The 24,824-nt window shown below is 47.7% G+C and overlaps 2 protein-coding genes across 7 annotated transcripts in view; both read right to left on the bottom strand.

The window, feature by feature from the left end:
- Nucleotides 1-3,417, bottom strand: part of YBX1 (Y-box binding protein 1) — a 29,758-nt gene extending 26,341 nt beyond the window's left edge. For 3 of the 4 annotated variants that reach the window (XM_043991894.1, XM_043991895.1, XM_043991896.1), the window contains exons 1-2: nt 3,096-3,417; nt 2,267-2,330 (exon numbers count right to left, since the gene is read on the bottom strand). In XM_043991894.1, the coding sequence (XP_043847829.1) occupies nt 2,267-2,330; nt 3,096-3,261 (230 nt within the window). In that variant the 5' untranslated portion in view covers nt 3,262-3,417. The remainder of the gene's footprint in view (nt 1-2,266; nt 2,331-3,095) is intronic. The other variant, XM_043991893.1, reaches the window with a different exon arrangement.
- A 1,802-nt stretch (nt 3,418-5,219) lies between these two features.
- PPIH (peptidylprolyl isomerase H) lies at nt 5,220-23,311 on the bottom strand. 3 transcript variants are annotated; one of them, XM_043999150.1, is made up of 10 exons: nt 23,212-23,311; nt 22,647-22,711; nt 21,348-21,371; nt 21,032-21,076; nt 20,879-20,921; nt 19,255-19,347; nt 16,088-16,175; nt 15,769-15,809; nt 15,385-15,474; nt 5,220-5,411 (listed from the first exon to the last, which is right to left on the bottom strand). In XM_043999150.1, the coding sequence occupies exons 1-9, from the start codon at nt 23,275-23,277 to the stop codon at nt 15,406-15,408; spliced, it is 534 nt and encodes a 177-aa protein (XP_043855085.1). In that variant the 5' UTR covers nt 23,278-23,311; the 3' UTR covers nt 5,220-5,411; nt 15,385-15,405. The 3 variants fall into 3 exon arrangements, with proteins under 3 accessions (XP_043855085.1, XP_043855087.1, XP_043855086.1); XM_043999152.1 differs by lacking the exon at nt 23,212-23,311 and adding an exon at nt 22,929-23,005; XM_043999151.1 differs by lacking the exon at nt 23,212-23,311 and adding an exon at nt 22,909-22,989.
- Between the last annotated feature and the right edge of the window lie 1,513 nt (nt 23,312-24,824).

Here is a 24,824-nt window from a genome sequence, read left to right as displayed (position 1 = left end):
AAGTCAAACTACCCTTTGGATACAATTGCATTTGGAAATGTCATAACCCATAACAAGATCTGCAAAAAAGAAATCCCAACCAAATCAATTGTCAACATATCCTGGAAGGCCTAATAGCAGGAAAACAGGAAGTTAAATACACTTGGTATGAGCACAATTAACTAAACCAAAATGTCTAGCTCTATGGGATAGTCACAAAGGAAGAATGTTACAAATGGACTGAGTCAAGCTATATTACACCAGTGGGGTTTAGCTACAATAAAGGCATGAAGCTACTGTGCTCTTGGTTAGAGCAATCTTATTAAAGAGGTAAACCTGGAATATATTCTAGTTTTCAGAGCTAAATTTTTGGGAATTAAAGCTAAGTTAGACAGGTATTTGAAAGACTTAAAAAAATAAATAAATCCCAGAGAACAAAAAAAACACATCTTAAGTACATTACCTGTGGTTTGTGGTTAATTGAACTGTTCCTATGACATGGTTGGTATTTTTCTCTTGAATTTATCAAAATATTTCCCAGGGGTCATATTATATATATATATACATATATATATATACACACACACACACACATATATTTCAAATAGATTACATGTCTCAAATTCTTTTGTATACATCCTTGCTACATGGGCAAGGAGACTTGGGAAGCACTGATTTGCCCATCAGTCTGTCATAAAGATTTACATCTCTTAACAGTTAAGAATAAGCCAACTCCATTGGCTTCATGGCTATTTTACTAGCTTTGGCAGCTACCTTGAAAATGCCTCCATTGATTACAACAGAAACCTGTAAAAATGTACTTCAATTGACTGAATGAGAAACAATTTATAGGGGGAGATGATAGAATTTTAGGGCTGGAAGGCATCTTAGAAATCAAATCCAACCCCATCATTTTACAAATAGAGGCCTAGAAAAGGAACTGGTCCCCAAATCAAACTGTTACACAGTAGCTAGCATTTGAATCCAACCACTTTTTACTACACAATACTTGCCTCCATCACTAGGACAAAAACTCAAAGGAGCTATCTTACATGAATAGCAATAATAAAAACAATAGTAATAATAGCTAACATTTTATATAGCATTTACTACATGCCAAACACTGTATAAGGACTTTACAATTATTTCAGTTGATGCTCATAACAACCCCATGAGGTACATGCTCTTAGTATCCCTATTTACAGATAAGGATACTGAGGCCAATGGGTCTTTAATGACTTCCCAGTGTCATAGAGCTATCAAGTGTCTGAGGTCAGAGTTTAATTCCATCTTCCTGACTCCATTGAGCCATCTAACTGCCCTCAAACAGGTCCATCAATTTATCTTTGTATAATAGTAAGTGGACAGTACGTTACCTTAGACCAAAATTTTTTTGCCCCCCCCCTTGTAAAATCAGAAAAGCCCTACTATTGCTAAAGATTTAGAAAAAACCCAAAAGACTGAAATTTGCAGTTTGAGAAGGAATGGCAATTTTGCCATATTCCTTGACAATTTCACACTACTACTTGTTCTAGACAAAGAAATGAAACAAAAGCACCAATGTAGGCTGCTGTTAGAGGAAGCAAATATAAACTGGGAAAGCAAAAAAAAATTTTTAAAGGAAATATTCCATGTTATATTAGGCTAGCCTCAATCTGAATTATACCCAACTATGCAAGCAGACAGTGGAACCCTGTTGTAATATAATTCACAATAATACTGCACCACAAACCCTCCCAAAAAGGTTAACTGGATGCAATGATAATTTGGTCCCTGAACACCATCCTTACAAGGGAAGAAAATGCATCATGGTTACATATTTGTTTAACTCAAAAAATAGACTCTTTAGGAAGACTTTTCAGGATGTTTTGACTTTTCAACCGGGTGGGAGTTGTATTGTGCAGATTTTGTTCTATGTACTGTACTAAAAAATAAGTGTCTCTTAATTTGACAACTATTCTCCTCAAACGAGGACTCATTTAACTACTATTAACTTGCAGTTCTAATTACAAAATACCTTAAGACTGTTAGTGTTAAGTGTTAAGATGAAGATTTAGTTACAAAAGCAGGAAAGAAATGGCCCATTCCATTAGCTTCGGTGCTAAGTGCATGCTACAGCAGACAGCTCCTTTCTTGGTCAGCCTTCAGGAGATCATCTCACTCCAAAGTGACCATTTTTAATAAATGTAACCGCTTCCACCCACATCAGGCAGTTGTCAGGCGTGGAAAGCATGGACCAGGACACATGCAAGGGGGCAAGTTGGAGACTGCTCTAGCTCATTCTCACCTGTTGATGAAACCATAGCCGTTTCTTACATTGAACCATTTTACTGTTCCCAAAACCTTCGTTGCTGGGAGAGAAAAAAAAAAGGGGGGGATCCAAGGTTACAAAAATAAATTTTCTGAACCCTGCCGGGGCTGGAACCCACCCCCGCCCGGACCCACCGCCCGCCCTTAAGGCTTTGAGGGGGTGCCCCGGTGGTTGGGGGGGGGAGTGGCTGCCCACCCCGGGGAGCGCCGCCCGCCCGAGCCTGGGGGCAAGGCGGCGACCGCGGCCCGGGCCAGTAGAGGGAGGCGCCCGGGCAGCCGCCGGGAAGGCCGCAGGATCCATAGGAGCACGTGAGGGGAAGGCGCGCGGCGGCCCCCGCCCGGCCTGCGGAGGCAGGCGGCGGGAGGGGCGGCCCCCGCGCCCTCGGTCTACACGCGGAAGGGGGAGGGGGTGCGTGCAGGAAGGGGAGGGAACCCACACAACGGCGCTCGCACGCTCGCCCGTGGGGCGCGTGGCCGCCCGGGAGGGCCCGAGGCCGGGAAACCGTTACACACGCGGCGGGCAGCGCGCGAGGGGGAGGGAGGTAGGGGGGCGGCGGGTGGGCGCGCGGCAGCGGCGGCGCGCGGGGGTCCATAGGGGGCGCGGGAGGCGGCGCGCGGGCCCGCCGCCCTGGGCACGAGGACACTCGGCCGGCGCGCGCAGGGGGGAGGGAGAAGGGGAGGAGGAGGAGGAGAGGGCGGCGGCAGCGCGCGGAATCCATGCCGCGCGCCGCACCCCCCTCGGCTAACGGTCCCCCCACAGCCCCCCCGGCCGGCCCCGGCTCTGCCCGGCCGTCTCGGCCCCTCACCGATGACCTTCTTGTCCCCGCCGGCGGGCGCCGCCGATGTGAGGCCGCCGGGACCGCCGCTCCCTCCGCCGCTGCCGGTGATGCCGGGCTTGGTATCGGCGGTGCTGAGGGCGGGGGCGGCGGGGGGGGCGGCGGGCGGCTGCTGGGTCTCGGCCTCGCTGCTCATTGTTGCGGTGATGGTGACTGGGGCCTGCTGCGGCAGCGGCGGCTCCTCCCGGGTTGTGATGGTGACTAGGCCGGCGGCGGCGGTGGGGCTGCTCTCAGGGCTCTCTGGGGTCCGCTCTCCGCTCCCGCTACCGATCGAACTAGCGAGAATGGCGGGACGGGCGGGATAAGCCCTCCGAGCGACCCGCCTTATCCTCCGCTCATTGGCTCAAAATGCCATCAATCCGCCGCCTGACCAGAAGTGCTAGCTCTCATTGGCTAGGGGCGCATCACTCCCCCGTTCTCATTGGCTCTTGGGAGAGTAATTTGCCGACCTACTAGCAATTCCAGCCTCCGCCGCCGCCACCGAGACCGGAACTAGAACTAGAGTGAAGCCACAGCTGAACCATAGAGTACCCGAGAGGGCGGGCAGAGGGAACGTGACTTGGAGCCCGCTGTAGTGCGAGTCCAGCCCCGGTCCCGAGCGCTTTGGTCGGCGAGCTGGGGCGAGATTGTTTGACTGGGCAGGGACAGCGCGCTCGGGATCGACTAGGGCAAAGAAGAGAGGGTTGCCCTGGGTTCACGCCCCACCCTCCCCGGAAGTGTATATGGGGGGAGAGGGGGGGGTGAAATTGGCTGAATGACACCTTGGCTGACCCCGCCCCCGGGGTCCACATGGCCCCACACCGGCTGCGGGCACCCCAGGGGCCCCCGATTGTGGGTGATTTCTTTTTCTAATTCGGGCATTTATCTTCTTCCACGAGTAAGGGACCGTACTAAGTGCTGAACCCTTTACTATCCAGTGTCAGGCAGCAGTTTTCCTTCAATTATATTATGGAAATACTGGGGTCAGCATCGTCGGAGAGAAAACCTACGACGAGCTTGCTTTTTGAAAATGGCCAAATTGAAGAGGAAGGTGATCGCGTTCTTCTTGGCTGTCACGTGGACGAACGGAATTTGTTCTGCCTAGCCTAGCAGCGCAGGAGAGTGGAAGATGCAGAGGCCGATTTAAGGGGACAATTTCCTAATAATCAATAGTCCAGCAGATGAAAAAGGGCTATCCCTTGAGATCGTGGACTCACCCACACTGGAGCTCTATGTTGTAGATAGAAGAGTGGACCTCCTTTTTCAGGTGCTCATTGGAAGCCCTCGCCCCTAATTGTCAGTGGCAGTAAAACTGGTGAATGGAGGGGGGCGTGGCAGGGCAATGCTGTTTTGTTCATGCACAAGGTGTGTCCATAAAGGGAGGAAGATTTTTGTGTGGCTCAAAAACTGGTCCCCAAGGCATTTCTTAGAGATCCAAACTAGTTTTGAATACGGAAAGCCTTTTTGGACTACGCACACAGCCATCATCAAAGTAACTGCTTTGAAGGCCAATTTATTTGCAAATGGCCTAGAGGTTTAAAAAAAAAAAGGTGTAATTATCACTAGCTTCTACTCTTTGGAAATAGGAACCCAAAGACTGACCATGAAGCATGGCTAGCTAGCCCCTGCAGATGCTACTGGTGGGATGGAGGACAGAAAGTATTCAGGTTCTTTGCTCCAGTGAGGGCTGGAAGGGAAGGTGTAAAGTAGGGTGGTAAAGGACTTTTAACTGCCCAAGCTCTGACAGCATCAGCCACTTGTGCTTTAGTGAGTTACTGTACCCCAAGAACAGCAAGAACCTCACTAATGCACAGGTTTCTACCTACCTCTTTTATTGCAGACTTTGGCTGCCAAGGCCTTCCAAACTACCTAGCTAATTTTCATCCTGTCACCTGTAGTTTCTTTACTCAGCTCCTTCTCTTGGTGGTCTGAAAACAGACACCCTGCCTGGAACACACATTTCTACCAGCTGTCTTCTTTCTCAGTTCAGCTGTGGGCCATAGCTATGTGCAGCCCTGCCCAGAGAAGAGAAAAAGAGGCTGCCTGAGGGATGAAACCACAGTCATTCCAGCAGGTCTAGTCAGCCTAAGTGAACAGACTGAGCCTCCCATTAGATAAGGAAAAAAAAAAAAGACAACCAAAAACACAAGCTTTATTTACAGTTGAAAATGTAAAAAAATAAATGGCTTGGGATCCTGAATCCATGACAGGTCCTATCTCTTGATCACAAAGGCAGACAGTAACCAAGGAAGCAAGGTGGGAAGCCAACCCATCTTCTCAGAAGCATCACCCAGGGCAAAAGGAAGCCTAAAACAAGAGAAACATGGACTTCTGTGGGGGCCCATGGAAGGAAACAACTCTGAACAAGTGGGATGAAGCTGGCCAGCTCTTCACTTTGTGTCCATGTGAAGTGGTGTCATTGAAAGAATACTGACCTTGTGAGTCAGAAGAGCAAGACTCAATCCTGGCCCTGCTGCTAAGTCAACTATGGGCCTTGGGCCAAGTCCAAGCTTTCTGAGTTTAGTTTCTTCATCTGCAAAATGGGGCCACCACTATTTGCAGTGGGTGACCAAATGGGATAATGCATGTTGTTGGGAGTATTTTTGTCATTAACTGTTAACAGCTATTATCAGGCACCTCTCAATGACCTGCTTAAGTAGGAAAAATAAATAATACAAAGCAGAAGTAGTATTCCTGCCAGAGGGAAGTCCCAGGGTTAGAGCTATTGAATTAGGGTAAAGCCTGGTAGGGATAGGGCCAAGAACTTTAGCAAAAAGGCCCAAGACTGGAATCAGTTAGATCCTGGGGGAGGGGCATGAAAAAAAGAAAGGAATGGCCCCACCCATCCCTTCCCTAACCCCAGGTGACCAGCCAGCCAGCAATTGCTCAATCAAGGCAGTGGGCCTGAATCAGTTCCTTCTCACCTCCACACAACTTCTAACAGCTTTTGAACAACCCTGGAGGTTCAGGTTTGAATTCAGGGCCATAAAGTGGCCCTTTAGCCTTTGTTAAATGCAGAACAAACATCTTTTGCCCCACTGTAAAGGGCACTATTTACACTGCAGGCAGTCTCTTGGGTGTGGCTAGCTGGATCTGGGACACAGCCTAGGCCTGACTGGGTCAGGACCCAAATCCCTGCTGCTCTTGCTTCAGGATTTTGAAAATATTTGTTGACTTTGAACTGGATAATGCCTTAAGTGAGGTCAGGCTAAGCCCTCCGGGATAGGATCCATCCTATCCCACCCAGCTGGGCCTGAACCCCAAATTACCTCTGTGAATAGACCCTTGACTTAAGGTCTCTAATAGACCAGGGCTTACTAGGTGGCAAGACAGGCAGTGTAAAAAATATTCTGTTCCAGGGGGCAGGAGACCTGGGTTCAAATCTAGTCCCCCATTAACTATATGGTCTTGGAAAAGTCCTTGCCTATTTCTACAACAAAGGTAGTATCAAATGACCTTTCTTCTTACATTCTAGAATTCTACAGCAGGCAAACAAGTATTTGTTTAACAAATACCCAATCTCCAGTCCTCCTGACTGAGGACCCCCCCCCCCACCTCAGGTCCTCTACACACCTTCACATTCTCCCCAAGGAGTAGGAGGCAGGTGCAGGAAGGTAAATGGAAGGGAATCTGCCCAGTCTGGCAGCATAAGGGGACATTGCTACCTAATCACCCCAAAGGCTGCTTGTTGTCTTCTTGTTCCTCCAGTACCTCAAAACAAGGTGTTGTAGGCATCAGCTCTCCTCATAGCAACTCAGGATGGCAAATGAGAGCAGGTGGAACCTACCTGCCCTATGACAAGCTTTTTCATTCTTGGAAAAAGAAGGAATTCCTTCCCTCAGTGAGCTGGCCCATGGCTCCTGGGGCTAAGTCTTACAGGTGTGGCCTTTATGAGTATAATGGGCCCGAGATAGCACATGAGCCTCTAACTTGAAGAATGGTCAAAGGCCCTTGCGGAGAGCAATTCTACTACCATAGGTTCCTAGGATCTAGAGAAAAAGTGTATCTGGTATATCACCTATTCCCCTGCTTCTGAGAGAGGAAGAAGCTGAGCCATTCTACTACCATAGGTTCCTAGGATCTAGAGAAAAAGTGTATCTGGTATATCACCTATTTCCCTGCTTCTGACAGAGGAAGAAGCTGAGCCCTATAGCGGGCTTTGTAGAAGTCTTTCCCAATTGGAAATAGCACTGGACTGAAGTTCCAAACCCATGTCAACACTTACTAACTCTGTGGTCGTGGGTTACTCATTTAACCTCTCTTAGAACTTCAGTTTCTTCATCTGTAAAATGGGACTAATACTTGTAAAACTTACTAGGGCTATTATGAGATTCAAAATGTGATAATATACATATACCATGTGCATATATATCAGTGTCAGCCATTATACTGCCCAAAGTCTCCCTTGTCCCTTCATGGCCCAACTGAGGTCAGCCAGTAAGCATTTATTAAATGCCTGTGCTTATTAAGCACTGTGCTAAACTCTAGGAATACGAAGAAAAGCAAAAGACAGTGCCCTACCCTCAGAGAGTTTGTCATCTAGTGAGGGAGACGAAGAAGTTACATCCAAGAATAAATAGGAAGTAGTCTAGAAGGCACTAAAAACGAGGGGTTTAGAGAAGCTTCCTGCAAAAGTTGGCATTTTAGCTGGAGCTTGAAGGGAGGCAGTAGGTAGACAGGAAGAGGTAGAGAACATTCCAGGCCTGGGGGACAGTCAGAGAAAATGCCCAGAGCTGAGAGATGGGAGTGTCCTGTTTGAGGAACAGCCGGGAATCACTGGACTGAGGGGTGGAAGATGTAAGAAGATGGGAGAGGGGAGGGGAAGGTGAGGTGAAGGACTCTGAATCCCAGAGGATTTTGTATTTGATCCTGGAGATGACAGGGAGCCACTGGAGTTTACTGAGTATGAGGGTGACCTGAGCAGACCTGGGTTTGAGGAAAATCACATTCAGGGCTGAATGGAGGATGGATTGCTGTGACGAGAGTCTTAGGGCAGGTGGACCCACCAGCAGGTGAGCTCATGAGGGCCTGCACTAGAGGGGTAGCAGTGTCAGAGGAGAGAAGGAGCCATATTCAAAGAGAGGCTGCAAAGAGGAAATCCCAAAGCCTTGGATACAGCTTGCATATGGTGGGGAAGAGAGGTGTGACAGAGAGAGTGAGGACTCCTAGGTTGGAAGCCTGGTTAGTTTGGAAGGGAAGAGGGTTTATAAGTTCTACATGTATTAGTCCCATTTTACAGATGTCTGTACAATTCAAAGTTGTCTAAAGGGGAGTTGAAGATGCAAGCCAGGAAGCCAGCAGAGAGGTTAAGGCTGGTCAGGAAGATTGGAGAATCTTGAGATAATTAAAGGTGCAGGTTCCCCTTTCTTGCTATCTTTGTTAATACCTAGACACATGTACACACAAATGGTCTCTCCCTTCTCACATTTTTCCTGCTTTCCCTGGACTTTGACACCGATCTCATTCCCCTTTGTGACATTACTGTTTGCACATTTGTCTTTCTTACCCTGACCTCTATTAAATGGTCAGGCCTTTGAGAGCAGAGCATCAATCTATCTGTAGCTCTGAGCACGTAACCCTGTAGAGAGTAGCCAGTTAGCCAACTAGCATTTATAAAGCACCTACTATGTGCCAGACACTGTGCTCTAAGAGTTGGGGATACAAAGAAAGGCAAAAGACTGTCCCTTGAGCAGGTCATGATCTAATGAAGGACCATGGACAACAAGCTACACATAGGACAGACAAATAATCAGTTGAGGGAAGGCACTAGAATGAAGAAGGGTCAGGAAACACTTCCTGTAGAAGGTGGGATTTTATTGGAGACTTGAAGGAAACCCAGAAGTAGAGATGAGGAAGGCACGTATTTCAGGCATGGGAACAACCAGTGAAAACACCAGGAGTCTGGGGATGGAAAATAGCCAGAGGGCTGGTGTCACTGAATCCAAGATTCCATGTAGGGGCTGGGGGAGGCAGGAAGGGGTAAGAAGAGTGAAAAGGCAGGTAGGGGCCAAGTAATCAAGTACTTTAAAAGCCCAGAGGCAACAGGGAGCCAGAGAAGCTACTAATGGTCAGAACTGTGCTTTAGGAAGACCAACCAGACGGCTGAGTTTAGGATGGAATGGAATGGAGAGACTTGAGGTAGGGAAACATGTGTGAGGGGATGGGGGCTTCTTCTGGGGATGACAATGTCAGAAGAGAAAAGGAGGCATATTGGAGAGACATTAGAAGAGTATCAACAACAGGATGTGATCACTCATTGCATACAAGGTGAATAGGAGTAAGGAATCTAGGATGATACCTAGAGGTTGCAAACCAGGGTGACTGGGAGGATGGTCAGACCCTTGATATTAGAAGTTAGAGGGAGAGGGTGGATTTAGGGGAGAAAGAGAACAAGTTCAGTTTGGGACATGTTGAGTTTAGGATGTCTAGAGAACATCCAGTTTGAGATGCTAAAAGGCAGCTGGGGACATGAGATTCGAGACTAGAGAGAGGTTAGAGATGGATAAGGAAATCTGAGAATCATCAGCATAGAGATGATGATTAAATCTTTGGGGGCTGCTGAGATCACCAAGTGAAATGGCACAGACAAAGAGAAGTGGGCCCAGGACAGAGCCCTGGGAGACAAGGAGAGTGGTCTGGCATGATCTGGATAAAAAGCCAGCAAAGGAGACAAGAGAAGGAGCAGTCAGACAGAAGGAGAAGCAGGAGTGAAATGTCATGAAAAGCTAGAGAAATGAGAGTATACAGGAGAAGAAGGTGATGGGCAATATCAAAGGCTCCAGAGGGGTCAAGGAGGACAAAGATTAAGGACATGGATGTACATCAGGTACCTGTAGGACCAAACGGAAGAGCTCCACCCTCTTCCTGATACCATCATCTGCTCTAGGGCGCTAGAAGGACACCAGAGACCCTACAAGACTGGACCAAGGTCACCTAGTCCAAACCCCCACATAAAATGTGAAGCCGGGTAAGTGGTAGCCGTCCGTCCTTCTGAGACGAAGCACCTTCTTGCTACCTATTTCAGGGGTGTATCTAATCTTTGGCTTGACTTTCCATCTGGTTTCCCAGGGACATGGAATTAAGAACAGGAAGAGCCCTGGAGATCACCTAGTCCACCCCCTGCTTTCCAGTCCAGAGAAGGGGAAGAACCCGCCCAAGGCCAGCAAGCAGCAGTGCTACATCCAGCCCAAAGCCGAGGCCTTTCAGAACGGATCTCCTCTGGGAATTCACTTCCACAGGTTATGACTTCTGTCTCTAATCAGCCGTGGCAACTGAAGGGACAAGACTCCTCTGATGGACGCTCTTGGTTCCTTGTTGGGCAGAACAGCCTGCCTGAGAAGATGGAGAAGAGCAGAGCAAACACCCACTGGGGACAGTTCAAAGGTCCTGGGCTAGAAAGGCAGGGCTGATGACCCAGCTCTACCAGTTGGGAATCTGCCCGTTCTACTTCTCTGCTCCCCTCGGTGTTCCCGAGTCCATTTGTGACCCCTCACTGGGCACCTGCCAGGAATGCCATTCCCTTCTGCTGTGAGTCTGGCCAAATCCTTCCACTCCTCCGACACCCAGCTCAAATGCACCCATCACCATGAAGTATTCATTCCCTGTGGCCTCAGCTTGCAGTCATCCCCTGCTTCCTGGAACTCTCATAATCCTCCATCTACCATTCCCTTGTCATTTGGCACATAAGGCCTGGAACTGTGAGTTACAAGAGGGAGAGAGAGAGAGAGGAAAGAGAGGCAAAGGAAAAAGGACGGGGGGAGACAGAGAGGGGAGGTAAGGGAGAGAGAGGAGGGGAGAGAGACAGACAGAGAGGGAGGGAGGGAGAGTTTTAAGTGGCCTGGTGGTAAGGGGGTGCCTGAGCCTATGGTTTCATTGGTATAGGAGAGAGTCGCCGTGGAGAAATGCTCTGAAAGTTTGAGGGACCTACCCAGGATCAGAGAAAAAGAATGGGTCTGGTCAGAACTTGAACCCAGGTCTTCTTGACTCCAGGGCAGTCTACCCTCAGTTGCCTACACTGCACATCTTTTTACCCCAATTATGGGAATTATGAGAGCCAACCTTTGATGCTTCCACTTGTGTATATGGCAGGCAGTCAATATAGAATTTTGGACTGGGATAGTTGAGTAAATCCATAAGAACTGGGAGAAAAAGTTGGTTCTTATTGTAAGGTTGGACTCAATAAGCATTAAGCACCTACTACGTGCCAGGCACTGTGCTAGGTTCTGGGGAATATAATGACAAAAATAAAAACAGTCCCTGCCCTCAGAGGCTTACATTTTTTTTCTTGGTAAGGCAATGGGGATTAAGTGACTTGCCCAGGGTCACACAGCTAGTACGTGTCTGAGGCTGGATTTGAATTCAGGTCCTTCTGAATCCAGGGCCGGTGTTCTATCCACTGAGCCATCTAGCTGCCCCGGATTATATTCTTTCAAAGGAGATTATATGTACCTAAGTGAATTCCAAGTACATTTATATCTAGAGGAGGGCCCATAATATTCCCTATGCAGTGTTAAAACAAAATAATGAAAACATCAATAAGTTGAAAAATAACTTATAGACTTAATGCAAAACCAGTCAAAACAGCGCAGGTTACTACATAAATTGGATAAAGATGTAACAAAATTCATATGGAAAAACAGAAGGGCAGGAATAGGAAGAACCATGGAAAAGAACTACCAACTACCTTTCAGTACATATTATAAAATAGTCATTATGAAAACTAGCACCAGATATAAAAATCCACCAAATGAACAGACAAAAGAACCATGACATAAAGCTGAATGAATGACAGGATGTCAATGATTCTACTTAGGAACGTTTGATAAATCAGTGACAGAAACTTAGGAACATGATTATCATCCAGTGAATTATGCTGGAAAACCTATTTAAGTGCAAGATGAAGAAGGAGCTGAGAGTCCTACCTAAGATTATATATTATAATAAACTCTAACTGTGGGTAAGTCGGTCAATAAGCATTTACTAAGTACTTACTGTATGCCAGGCACTGTGTTAAGTACTGGGAATGCAAAAAGAGGCAAAAACCTGGGTCCCAGCCCCCAAGGTCACATTCTCACTGCTCACATGCAAACAACTCAGAGGGACAGAGGGGAGGACAACCAGGATAGTTCTCTCTTCCAGAGGCCTAGTCTTGAAGCCGAGACAAACTAAGAGGTAGAGGTGAGGTTGCAGAGCATCCTGGGCCTGAGGGACAGCCAGGTGCAAGGCATGGAGTCTGGCCATGGAGTGTCTCATCCAAGGAACGGCAAAGAAGGCCAGTGTTGCTAGATCCCGGAGTAGAGAGAGAAGAGTCAAGTGTAAAAAGACCAGGAAGTTAGGAAGAGGCCAAGTTTTGAAGGTCTTTGAAAATCAAGAAGAGGATTTTGCATTTAATCCTGGAGGTAACAGGGAGTGATGAGGTGAGATGGTCAGACCTGCCCTTTGGGTAGACCATTGTGGAGGACCAGCCACAAGACAACCCTGCATAGCCCGGGGTGAGCGTTGGCTGTGAGCACACAGAAGCAGAGATGTTTTGAAGGGAGAAACAGCAGGACTTGGGAACAGATTCAATACAAAGGATGCATGCAGATGAGCTGAGCATGCTGCTGAGGTTGTAAGCCTGGGTAACTAGGGTCAGCAAACTATAGCACATGGATCAAATCTGGTCTGCTGCTTGGTTTTAGAAGGCCCGTGGCCCACACCTAGCCTAGACAGGACTAAAGGAATTCTAAAGAGGGGAGGATTTGGGCGGGGGGGAGAGAATGCTTTCTGTTTTGGATATTCTGATTATAAGATGTCTACAGGTGAGGACATACAGTATGAGAGGTACAGCAGGCAGGTGGTGAAGGGAAACTGGAGATCGGGGACAAACAGATCTGAGAATCATCCACCAAGAAGTGATCACTGAATCCAAGGGAGCTGATATCAAACAAGATAGTCTGGAGGAAGAAGAGAAGAGAGCCTAGTACAGATCCTTGGGGGAGCACCCATGGTTACTGGGCATGACCTGGATGAAGGTTCAACAGAAGAGTCTGAGGAGAGGTCAGACGGGCAGGAGAAGCAGCAGGAGAGAGCAGTGGCAGGAAAACCTAAAAAGAACAACGTACCAAGGAGAAGGTGATCGTGTCAAAGGCTGTGGGGAGGGCATGAAAGGATGGGGACCGAGAAAAGGCTATTAGAAGTGTCCGTAGAACGAGGACTGCAGAAGAGAATGAGAAGAAAGGAAAAAGAGGCACCAATTGCAGTTTAGCCTTTTCACGGACTTTAGACATCAATGGGAGGACAGACATAAGGAGATAGCTAGTGAAGATGGAAGGCTGGGGAGTGTTAAGGATGAGGGAGGTGTGGGTGGGTCTGCAGGCAACAGATAGGGAAGATTAGTGAAAGACTGGGGGTACTCATGGGGCCCTCTATTGGAAAGGATAGAATTAGATCAAGGGTGCATGTAGAGAGCTTTCCTTGGCAAGGAGAAGGGCCTCTTCATGTGCAAATGGGCAAAGAGGAAAGAACAGGAGAAGATATCTGAGTGATGTGAGATGAGATGCAGGGGAGAAGAGGGGGGCTCTTGGTGAATGGCTTTTGTTTGGTCTCTGCTAAGAGGATTGCAAAAGGAAGGTACCATGGAGGGCTTGAGAAGAGATGAAAAGGTCTGAAATGGCCTCAGTGACAAGTGGGATACTGGAGGGCTGCTGTGCTGCAGTGAGGGCCCAGTCAAGATGAAGTAATACATTCATAGTGGACTCGGCTGAGCTTCATGGTCTTCTCCAGTTTCATTCAGTAGCATGTGCATAGGAGAGTGGGAGTAATCCAAAGGCTGGGGCCTAGCAAGGCATAGCTGGTGATAGGATAAGGGGCAAGGGTCTTGAGTAGAGGATGGTGTAGAGCTGAGCTGGGGAACTGGAGGTTGGGGTAAGAATGAAGAACAGGTTTAGGGGATGCAACAGAGAGGGAGAGGTAGAAGAAAAAGGATCAAATGAAGGAATTTTGGAGTCCAGTAAAACAACCAAAATCAGGAGCAACCTCTTGTAGCATTCCAGCAACCAGGGAATGACTACATAAACCGTGATCTATTCACATAATCACACGCTATATGATTAAAACATTAAAAATGTGAAGAACAATGAAGATGACAAGGAAATATGGAAGAAATAAATGAAATAATATAAAACAAGACTGGTGGAACCTAAATTCAAATTCAGCCTCATTTACTAGCTGTGTCACCCTGGGCAAATCACTCTACTACCACCTGCCTGTTTCCTGGTCCGTAAAAAGGGAATGATAAAAGCATCTGCTTCAAAGGATTGTTGTGAAGATCAAATGGGATAATATCTGTAAAGTGTTTTACCTCAGTGCCTGGCACAGAGAAAGCACCAAATAAATGTTAGTTGAATAATTATTATTATTTGTAAAGCACTACATAGATGCTAGTTGTTATCTTCCAGATGAAGATAATTCCTAGGGCGTCCAGGAGCTGTTCTAAAACCCAGATAAATTAACGTATGTGTTTTTTTTTTTCCATCTGAAAACATCATATAAAGGTCAGCCAAAGGGTGAGGGAGAGCCCCAAGAACCCTTGGCTTCATCTCTTAAGAGTGTGAGAATCGAGAAAGCATGAGGTGACCTTTCTGAGATTTTGAAGGTCAGATTGGAATCCGGAAGTTGCCTCTATTCAAAGACCACCTTTAAGTCATATCAATCAATGGACTTGAATTCGACCAGCCAATTAGCTTGGAGCTGTGTGTGGGGACTGCCCTTCTTCCTGTTCAACATGGGGCTTCAGGGAGAACTGAGTGGGACTCTTCCCTTTTGGAAGCTTGGGCTGCTAGGAGAAGGAGCGGTTTTTCTCTCTCTCCAGGTGTAGACAGATCAGAGGTAGGGTTTTTTCCATTCTTTCAGAGACATGTGTTCTCTCTGTCTTTGCTTACTTCTAATATACTTTAATAAATGCTTAAAAGCCTAAACTGTTACTGAAGCTCCTAATTAATAAGAAATTTCTAGCTAGTTCCCTCCCCCCCACTGGGCAGGGGGGGGGCAGGTAAGGACACACATTAGATTTTAATCATCACAAGAGACAACAGCATTAAGGGCAGAAATGCTGTTTTCTCTTCACAATCTCTTCTGGGCAATCACATTCCCTGATTGTGGTACTTTCCAGTTTATCTCCTGGAGCTTCTGAGCTCCGGGGATGGGGGCTGGGGGGAGTGGGGAGGGTGGGGGGAAGGAAAGGGAGTAGTTCAGCCTTCTCAGTTCAGACTAACCAAAGTTGGGGGGAAATGCTATTTACCTGATTCAGCACTGTTCTCCGTTACATCTCCCCACACTGGGAGATGACCACAGGAAGCTTGGGCTTGTTGTTGGGTCCAGTGGGAACATTCTAGGGAAAGGAAGCATAGTCCAGGTGAGCCAACACCTGCTGCACTGTGGTTCTGGTCCTAAGGACACTGTGAACTGTTCCTTACAGAGCATACCCACCCTCATGTTCCCAGAGGGCATCTCAGAGGGAAATGAAGGAATCAAGAAAGACAATGAAGGCTGGAGGCCTCTTGACCAGGAAGATGTAAACTTCCTTATGTACAGATGAGGAAACTGAGGCACTCTGCTGGGATCAGCTTTAAAACATAAGGTGGCCTGATGGTGCCCTCAAGGCAAGAAGCCAAAATGCACTCACCTCAATTTTTCTCATCACTAGAAGTCCATCAATTATTTTTCCTGCGGAAAGAATCAGAGCTAAATGACATTGTTTCATGTGCTCTTTCTCCACATCTCTCCCCCCATTCTGCAGCTGGCTCCGAAGAAGCCCAGTGGCTCCAAGGCAGAGGGGCCATATCCAGAACGGAGCAAATTCTGTATTTCAGGCCCCTTCAGGACCTGGAGGTGGAGACAGCCCATCTATTGATGACCATATTGATGCCAATGATAGGTCCAGGGACAGCCCCTTCCCTGAAAGCCTAAGCCAGCAGGCAGTCGGGTGTGGAACGTGAACTCACCAAACACCACGTGCTTTCCATCCAGCCAGTCACACTTGGAACAGGTGATAAAGAACTGGCAGCCATTGGTACTGGGGCCGCTGTTTGCCTGATTTAAATAAATTAAATGAAGGAAAGTTGAAGTGAGAAGCAAAAGACGACCAGCAGTGCCTCTGTCCTGAAAGAAGAATGGGTACCTGTGGACCTAAGGCCTGAAGAAAGGGACTCTCCACTGAGTTACTTAAGCCCTGGGGTCTCAACTAGACTGTAAGCTCTTGGAGGGCAGAGGCCATACATTCTGCTTGGTATTTATGCTTCATGTTGTATTTTTACTTTGCTGATATGTTGAGGCCACCGGGCAGGATGCTCCCTCAACTCCCTTCTCTCACCCTTCAGAACTTCCCAGCCTCATCCCCTGTTCTCTCTCATCTGCTCTTCCCACTCCTGGCTCTGGATAATACCCAGGTCCTCAGTCTCAGTTCTTCTCATCTCCACCAGAACTTCCTCTAGCAAGCCTTCCCTCCAATTATTCCTTCCCATCAGCCTATTAACACTGACGGACCTCCTGAATCCAAAGGCTTCCCTTGACCCAAATGTCCAGCCACTATACTTCATCTTTCTTCCTCTTTACCACCAAACTTCTTGTACTTCTTATACTAAGAAACTTCACTTCCTCCCCACTTACTCTCTCCTCATCCTCTTGCAGACTGGCTTCCTCTGTCACAAATCTGCTGAAATCCTTTCTCAGGTCACCAGGGATGCCTTCACCACCAAATCCAATGGCCATTCAAGGACCTCATCGGCTGTCATGGCTCCTGACCCTGTGGCACTAATCCATCCTGGATAGCCCCTCTGCCCTTGGCTTTCAAGATACTACACGCCTCCCTGGTTCTAGGACTACTCTTCTAACACATCCTCCTCAGGTTTTCTGGTTCCTCTTCCTCTTATCTTCAGGTTGGTGTTCCCTGAGATTCTTATCATTTCCATCTCCACAACTTCTAAATCTGTCCCCTTCTCTCCACTCATCCAGCCAGCACCATAGTTTAGGCCCCCCACGTACCTCATGCCTAGACTACCACAACATCTGCTGGTTGTTCTCCTTGTATCACGTCTCTCCCTACTTCAGTCCAACCTCTCCTCAACTGCCAAAGTGATATTCTGAAGCTCAAGCCTGACCAGGTCATGCCTCCTTCTAGGAACAACTATCAACTTCTGTTAGGTTCTCAAGCCCTTCCCAATGTGGCCTCTTCCCAGCTTTCCAGCCAATATACACATCCCCTCTTCTCCCTCATCCCGATACACTCCAGGGTCCAGCAACACTGGCCTCCTGGCTATTCTTCCCACATGATGCTTTCTCTCTCATCTGTGTCTTTGCATTGGCTGCCCACCTGCACAGCTACTTCCCAACCTTTTAGAACCCCTGATTTTCTTCAAAATGCAGCCAAGAGCCAACATGTGGCTTCTGCCAGGCTCTCCTCTGCTCCTGTCTAAGGCCACCTTCCATCTCCTGTCTTGTATTTACTGATGTTTCTAAGTCTTCTTGGCCATTATAACATAAGCCCTTTGAAGGCAGGGGCTACTCTTTGCTTCTTCTCTATTGCCAGTGCACCTGGCCCACAGTAAGCACTTAATAAATGTTTCAGATTGACTGATTGTGGCCTCAGCCTTCTTTCCATTTCTCTGTGCACTCTTTCCCTTGACAAATCTCATGCACTCTTGGGACTTCAGCAGATGACTGCCAAACTGCACCATCAGTCCAGACTCTCCTGAGCTCCACTTATAGAGCCAGCTGACTAAAGGATATTTCTAAGTGAACATCCCCATCGGTGCTTCAACCAACATGTCCAAAAAGGAGTTTGTCATCTTTCCTTCTAAACCCGCTTGTCCTTATGATGTTACCACCTCTATTTGTGGTACTGCCACCTGGTTTCCCGTGTCCTCAACCCTGGGATCATCCTTGAGTCTTTCCTCTTTCTAACTCTACATCATCAATCAGTAACCAAATCCTATTGGTTCTATTTTCCCAATCTCTTTCCTCTGCCCCTCTTTTCTATTCCCACTGGCACTGCTCTCATACAGGCCCTTACCACTGTCATCTTTCCTATGGCCACTCAGTGGGACTCTCTCCTTACTGCCAGTTTGTTCTTATTCTGCCATCAGACTTACCTACTACTTTTGGTCATTTCACCTCTCCACCCAAGACCATTCCCTAGTTTACTGGGCCCTTCAGTACCAAGTATAAACAGCCTAACCTGGCTCTGATGTCACTCCCCTGAGCTCACAGCACACCCCTTCAAACAGTGTATGCTCCAACCCACCTGGACCACTCACTATCCACTGTATCGTCCCACACTTTCCCTAAAATGCCCTTCTTCCCACTCCAGTGAATGAGTTCACATTTATCTTTTCAGCCACGGTCAAATGCTGCCTCTTCTAAGATACCTTCTCTGATTCCTGCCCCCTTAACCTCAGAGGCAGTTAGTTGGTGCAGTGGATGGATGGAGTGCTGGACTTGGTGTCAGGAAGGTCTGAATTAAAATACTACCACAGACATTTACTATCTGTGTGACCCTGGGCAACTCATTTAACCTGCTGGATTGAACTGCTATTCTCCATAGCTCCAGACTCAGGACTGGGCACATAGTAGGTTCACATTGGATAGCCACCATTTAGCAGGGATGGATCTAGGGCCATCTTTGGGCTGTACCTGCTGGCGTCATTAGCAGCTGACCTCTAGAGAGGCACTGGAAGGACAGCCTCCACCTCTGGTGGCTTCCTGTGCTCAGCTACTGCTGAGCTCTCATAAATATTACGCTGGGGACAGTGTGAGCAGGGGTGGGCCCAGCACAAGCACCCTTTCCTATTGGAAGATTCCAAGGGAGAGAACCAACGACATGTTCTGACTCAAAGAAAGCACATGGGAGAGCAAAGGAGAAAACTGAGCTCAGCCATGACTTTTTCAAGGCCACATGACTCAGATGAGTTTGAGGTCAGGTCCAAACAATGCAGAAGAGCCCTGTGTGGCAGGCCAGCTCATCCCCAAGGACAAGAGGCAGCTGACTGGCACAGCGAGTTGAGAATTGTGCCTGGAGTCAGGAAGATCAGAGTTTGAATCTGACTTCAGAGGCTTAATAGCATTTAATAACCACCCTGCCCCCCCCACCCCATTTCCAGGGGATTCTACATACCATAGAAAGCAGACCTGGAGCTGAGTGCCTCAATTTGAAGTTTTCATCTGCAAATGGTCCCCGATAAATGCTTGCAACTCCAGTGCCATCTCCCTAAGCAGAGAGAAAAGAGAAAAGGCATCAAGGGGAAGACATTGAATTTCACCTAAAGAGAATCATTTTTAAAATGACCATCTCCCTGCTCCCAGGAAAGAGGTGGGGGATTACAGGTGGGAATGGTGCATACATAGTCAAGCAGCATAAAGTGACAAGAACTAATCTTCTCTGCTTACAAGGTAGGGTCCAATGTGAGGTGGAAAATGACAAAAACCAGAGGCATCAGTAAAGCTTTTTAAAACCCGTTGTTTGCTTTCACCTGGGACATTCTCCAGCTACCACTGGTTTCTATCCAACACAATCCGTCCTAGTACAAAGCCAACAGCCAACAGCACCAACCACACAGGATCTCAAATAAAAAGTCTATGGATCACAGTCAGGCTTCTAATCTGATAGAGCCAAGGGCATGTGAAGCAGGGAAGATTAAGCATCTGAGTTAGGAGCCTGGGTCCTCGAGACAGTGAGAACCTCAGGAATTGAAAGACACTGCAAGGGCTGTAGACAGAACAGGCCTCCCAAATACCAGGGAGGAGAGGAGATTGGGTCCTACATACACATTACAAAGGGTCACTACAGACCTCAGGCCAGAATCAAGGGTGACCCTTGGATAGAGGCAAGAATTGCCCATTTTTCAAAGCTCAACTCAAATGCATCCACAACACAGGCCAGCACCTGGCGTGCCAGGCTTCTAGTGCATGTCATGCCATAACGAGTATGACAGTTATCTCTTGGTCTGTTTCATCTTCCACTAGACTGTGAGCTCTACCAGGGCAGTGATTGTGTCTTACCTTAGTTTGTCACGCAACTTAAATCTGTTGAGTGAACAAATGAATATAAGAACATCTGGATTAAAGGCAGAACAGCACAAGAGCTATTTGGGTTTCAAACTCCATGTGCATTAGGTTAACACCCAGGAAATGAAACAATCTCCAGTATGGCTCCCTAGTCTCTCTCCCACCACACATGCTCACACTTGGGATAAGGAGAAGAGAAAAATCAGCTTATCACCATTATTTCCTAAGTCATTGCCATCCCCTTCCATTCCCATAGTTACAGAGTCTGTTCCTCTGCAGAAGTAAGGGCAGAGAAAGCAACCAAACAAATTATTGTCATCCCAGACTTTGGAAACTGTCCACACAACCATGTCTCCCTTCTAGGCCTTCCTCACACCGGCCTATCCTGCTCTATAGCAGGGCTGAGGGGAAGGAGAAGGGGATGCCTGCCTGGGGGCAATGCAGAGCATTGGCTTGAATGCCATGGAGTCTGGGGATTACTGTAGACAAAGGAAAATGATTGAGCAAGCTACCATGCATTGTAACACTATACATATGGACTTGTGACCAAAGGTAATTAAGAGAAATAGACTCAGTATGTCCTCAGAGCTGCTCACACACCCAGTAAGGAAGTAAGCAGAAGAGAACGTGCCCTCCCCTTTCACCCCTCCCCCCAACCACTCTGGTAAATCAGACAGTGAGACACAGAGGGGGTAAAACAGAGCTGAAACAAGGCAAACTTACACAGTACCTACATTTACAAAGTCTCCTCCTTGGATCATGAAATCTTTTATAACCCTGAAAATAGGACAAACAAAAGGATCAGAAAGGAGAAAGTGATTCATGGTGTACAGGGAGGTGTCCCCACCATACTCAAAGAGGGGGTGACTGACAGCCCCAAAACTTACCTGTGAAAAGTGCTTCCCTTGTATCCGATAGGGACTCCATCTTTCCTACAACCAAGGAGAAAGATGAGAACTGCAGGGATTGCAGACAATCCCAGGCCCGTCCATAAAACATGCCCAAACTGGAGAAAGACCCTCAAAACTAATTCCCCCAACTGCCTCTGGGGAAGGAGGAAGAGTGGGTGACTGACTAAAACAGCAGAGTGACAGGCAGGGCCTGCAGCCTTGATCCCAGCAGCTCCCCTAGGCCTGATGGTAGCTTCCCAAAGGAACTGATTCAAGTTTTGGAGGCTCCTACCCAAGCATTTTGTAAACCAACCTGAATTCTCCTGTGCAGAACTGCCTGAAAGAAAGAAAAAAATGATTTGCAAAGCCATAGACACTGAGAGGCCATAGGGAAGAGAAACTGTGACCTGGGAGAGGGGATAAGGGAGCTACACCCGCCATCTATAAACAGAGGTTAACACATGTCCATATATATATATATATATACACACATACATGGATGTGTTAGCAACAGAAGGTCTTGTGTGTATATATAACCAGACACTGCTGACAGGCCATGACATATATAGAAGTGACAATAACAAAATGACCACATATGTTAGAGGCAGGTACCCAGCAATAAGGACTCTGCTTTTCCCCTCCATGCCCCCAGATACTGGGAACAGAAAGACAGACAAGGAGAGAGATGGTCTCCCAACCTCAAGAACAAAACAAAACAAAACAAAAAAACAGCACCTTAGAGGAAAATGCAAAAAGATAGGAGAGAAGGGTGTTTGGTATAACCAGGTCTCATGTTATGTTACACAAAGCAGTAACTAACCATCAAAATTATGTTGACTAGAAAATAAAGTAGAACAATGAAAAAGTTTAGCTAAGTAAAACCTAGAATCCAATCGGTACAACTTCAGATGTTTGACAAACCCAAGAACACAAATTAGGACTCTTTTATTTGACAAGAAACACTAAGAAAACAGGATAAATGTCTGGGAGGAAAAAGCATTGGTTCCTGAGTCAGAGGACCTGTGTTCAAATTCTGCTTCTGATATTTACTACCCGAGGGACAAAATTTTCCTGCAGATAAGGTACCTTATCTCCAAAATGAGGGGGTTGGAACACATAGTTCCTTTCAAATCTAGAACTAGTAGATGGAAAGACGGCATTTTATTAAGTGCTTACTATGGGCCAAGTTTTTAAAAATTTGCAAGCCATCAATAAATAGGTCATCTAAAAAGCTGCCCCAAATCCCAAAAGATGCAAAGAATGCAGATGTACACAAAGTGAGATTGATCACATGGGCAATCAGGGAAATATTACAAGGATGATGGGGAAGGCAGGATCCCTAATATACTTCCAGCGAAACTGTGTGTTGGCCCAACTTCTTTGGAATTATGCAAGAAAAGCCACAGAACTAATCACACCCTTTGACCCAGAAACCCCATTACTGGGCTTATACTCTAAAGCACGGAAGAGGCAAAAAAGTCAGAAAGATGCTACGTCCTCCCAGACAGATGCTGTTACACACCAGCCAGACAAGGTTAAGGCTATAGTGACAAGGCCGAAGGCTCCTGCCCGTCCCACTGAACCTGGGGGCAGGGGGGAGGGGTTCCCGGACCTGAAATTCTCCGCGGTCTTGGGCACGATGTCCGCGAAGAGCTCAATCTTCATTCGGCCAACCTCCTGCAGGGTGGAGCAATGCAAGGGCGTGTCAGTGACGTCATCTCTTTCTCCTCCCTCCCGGCCGGTTCCCCACCCTGGTCATTGGTCCCTCCCGTTCTCCCCCTTCCACCCCCACCCCCGGCCATGTTTGGTTCTGTCCATTCATTCTCCCAGCTAAAGTGTCCAGACCTGTCAGTCTGACCATACGGGATTCTGACCTGTCCCTTCTTTGTCTCACCCGCTCTCCCTCATCCTCGAGCCGATTGGTCCCGCCCTCTCTCCCCCATTCTCGAGCCTCTTGGTCGTGCTTGTGGTCCCGCCCGTTCCTCCGCCCTCCCCCCCCCCCCACCCCGTCTTCCGGACGCATTGGTCCCGCCCGCTTCTCAGGCTTCATTCCCCCCTTCCCCATGCGGTTCGCAAGGTTCTACATGCTTCCCCCGCGTCTCCGGGGCAGCGCGTAGCAATCGCCTTCAGCCCTTTCCCCAGTCATCCTGGACCTCTTTGATCCAACCCTGTCCCACCTGGCCACCGATGCTGACATCAAAGAAGACGATAGGGTTGACAGGGCTTGAATTTGCCACCGCCATAATCCCGACACGGAAGCGGAAGTGGGCCGGCGAAGCCTTTTGGGTCGCCGAGGTGCTCCGGAAGAGCGCAGGCGTGCTGGATGCCGAGGGCCCGGCTCCGCCCCCCCAGGCCGAGGTCTGGCTGAGCCTCGGGTCTCCGGGAAGAAGAAGAGGCGGAGTTACAAAGGCCGGGTGGCCCAATAGCCACTGGGACCCAGGACCGAGGCAAGCCGAACCCTGTACACGTGTCTTACATTTCTTTTGTGATTGTCGGACCCGCTGCTGCCATCTTGGATTTTCCTCCCCGCCCCACCCCCACACGTACGCTTTCTCAAACTGTAAAACAAACGCTTGAAACCTCTATTACCTGCCTACTGTGTGCAAAGCATCCGACAAACCCTGAAAATAAAGCCCCTGACACGTCTGCAGCCTCGGGCTGCGGCGCTGCAGGGCGTGCGGGCTCCACATGCTTAGAGGGAGTTGAAACCAACACGGATCCCGAGTTTGGCTGTATATCGCACGGTTAGGTGCATTTGTGGGGTCTGGACCCATCAGTTCTCACCGGCATCTGGGGACCCTGCGTTCGAGAAGCACGCAGCCCCCTTTTTACCCTCATACGATCTCCCGGTGATTTCATTTCACATCAGTGAATCTCTATGCAAATGAGCCCCACGTCTATATTGGAGATACATGCTACCCAAGTAAACTGTATCCTAAGATATATTACGTATAGTGACGTGGGATGTCTAAATGTAATAAAGAGGCTGGAGGGCAGCCACGGATAGCTCTGGAATCTTGTATATATGCCTGTTCAATATTCTCTCCTAGAGGAGAGCAAGAGAAGGAGCCAGGAAGGTGGCTGCATTGTTCTCCTCTGAGACGGAGGTAATTAATGGACAGAACGAGTGATACTGGACTAAAATGATTATATGCCCCACTAAACATTACTGGTCCGGGGCCCTATTTTTTATGCTCAAAAGCTGCTAGCTTTCCTGGTTGCTCTCCCTTAAAAGATGGAAGGTACCCCAGGTTCAAACTGCTGGCTTGATTCCTTCCAGGCAAATGTTAGTTACATGAAAGACCAACACAAATCGCAACTAGTGAGTAAACCCATTGATCCAAGCATATAGGAAATCGAAATTGCATAAATTACACAGATTAGAACATTCCAGAAAATGCTTGAGTGAATGAGCTCTTTAGAGGAGATGGAGGTATCTTAGTTGTATTGATGTAGGAGGTGAAAAGGGGGTTAATAGAAAAACCTAAGACCCAAGCTTTAATTCAGATATTAGCTCTGAAAGGGAGTCAGACCCCAGTTAATGGATAACTTACAAGTCAGGATGCTAGGTTCTCACACCCACATAAATCAGTACCCATAATAGGAATAGAGGGAGCTAGGCCATAACGACCTGAAGACTATAACAATAAAGGAATTGACAGACTATAGAAACTTAGACCAGAAATAAATGAAAAATGAATATGTTTTGAAACTAAGCATGGGAATCAGAAAGAGAAATGCGCAGAAAAGGCCAAATTTGTCCCCAGATTCACCTTATGATGTGTAAACC

This window comes from Dromiciops gliroides, chromosome 3 (genome assembly GCF_019393635.1).
Source record: "Dromiciops gliroides isolate mDroGli1 chromosome 3, mDroGli1.pri, whole genome shotgun sequence".
NCBI lineage: Eukaryota > Metazoa > Chordata > Mammalia > Microbiotheria > Microbiotheriidae > Dromiciops > Dromiciops gliroides.
The sequence above is the reverse complement of the archived record's forward strand: the minus strand, read 5'-3'. Positions and strand labels throughout refer to the sequence as shown.

Excerpts from the sequence above, each read along its gene's own strand:
- PPIH (XM_043999150.1), bottom strand. The coding sequence starts at position 23,277 with ATGGCGGTGGCAAATTCAAGCCCTGTCAACCCTATCGTCTTCTTTGAT. Across the intron at positions 22,712-23,211 it reads ATGTCAGCATCGGTGGCCAG|GAGGTTGGCCGAATGAAGAT; the intron begins GTGGGACAGGGT and ends TCCACCCTGCAG. Across the intron at positions 15,810-16,087 it reads TGGAAAGCACGTGGTGTTTG|GAAAAATAATTGATGGACTT; the intron begins GTGAGTTCACGT and ends TTCTTTCCGCAG.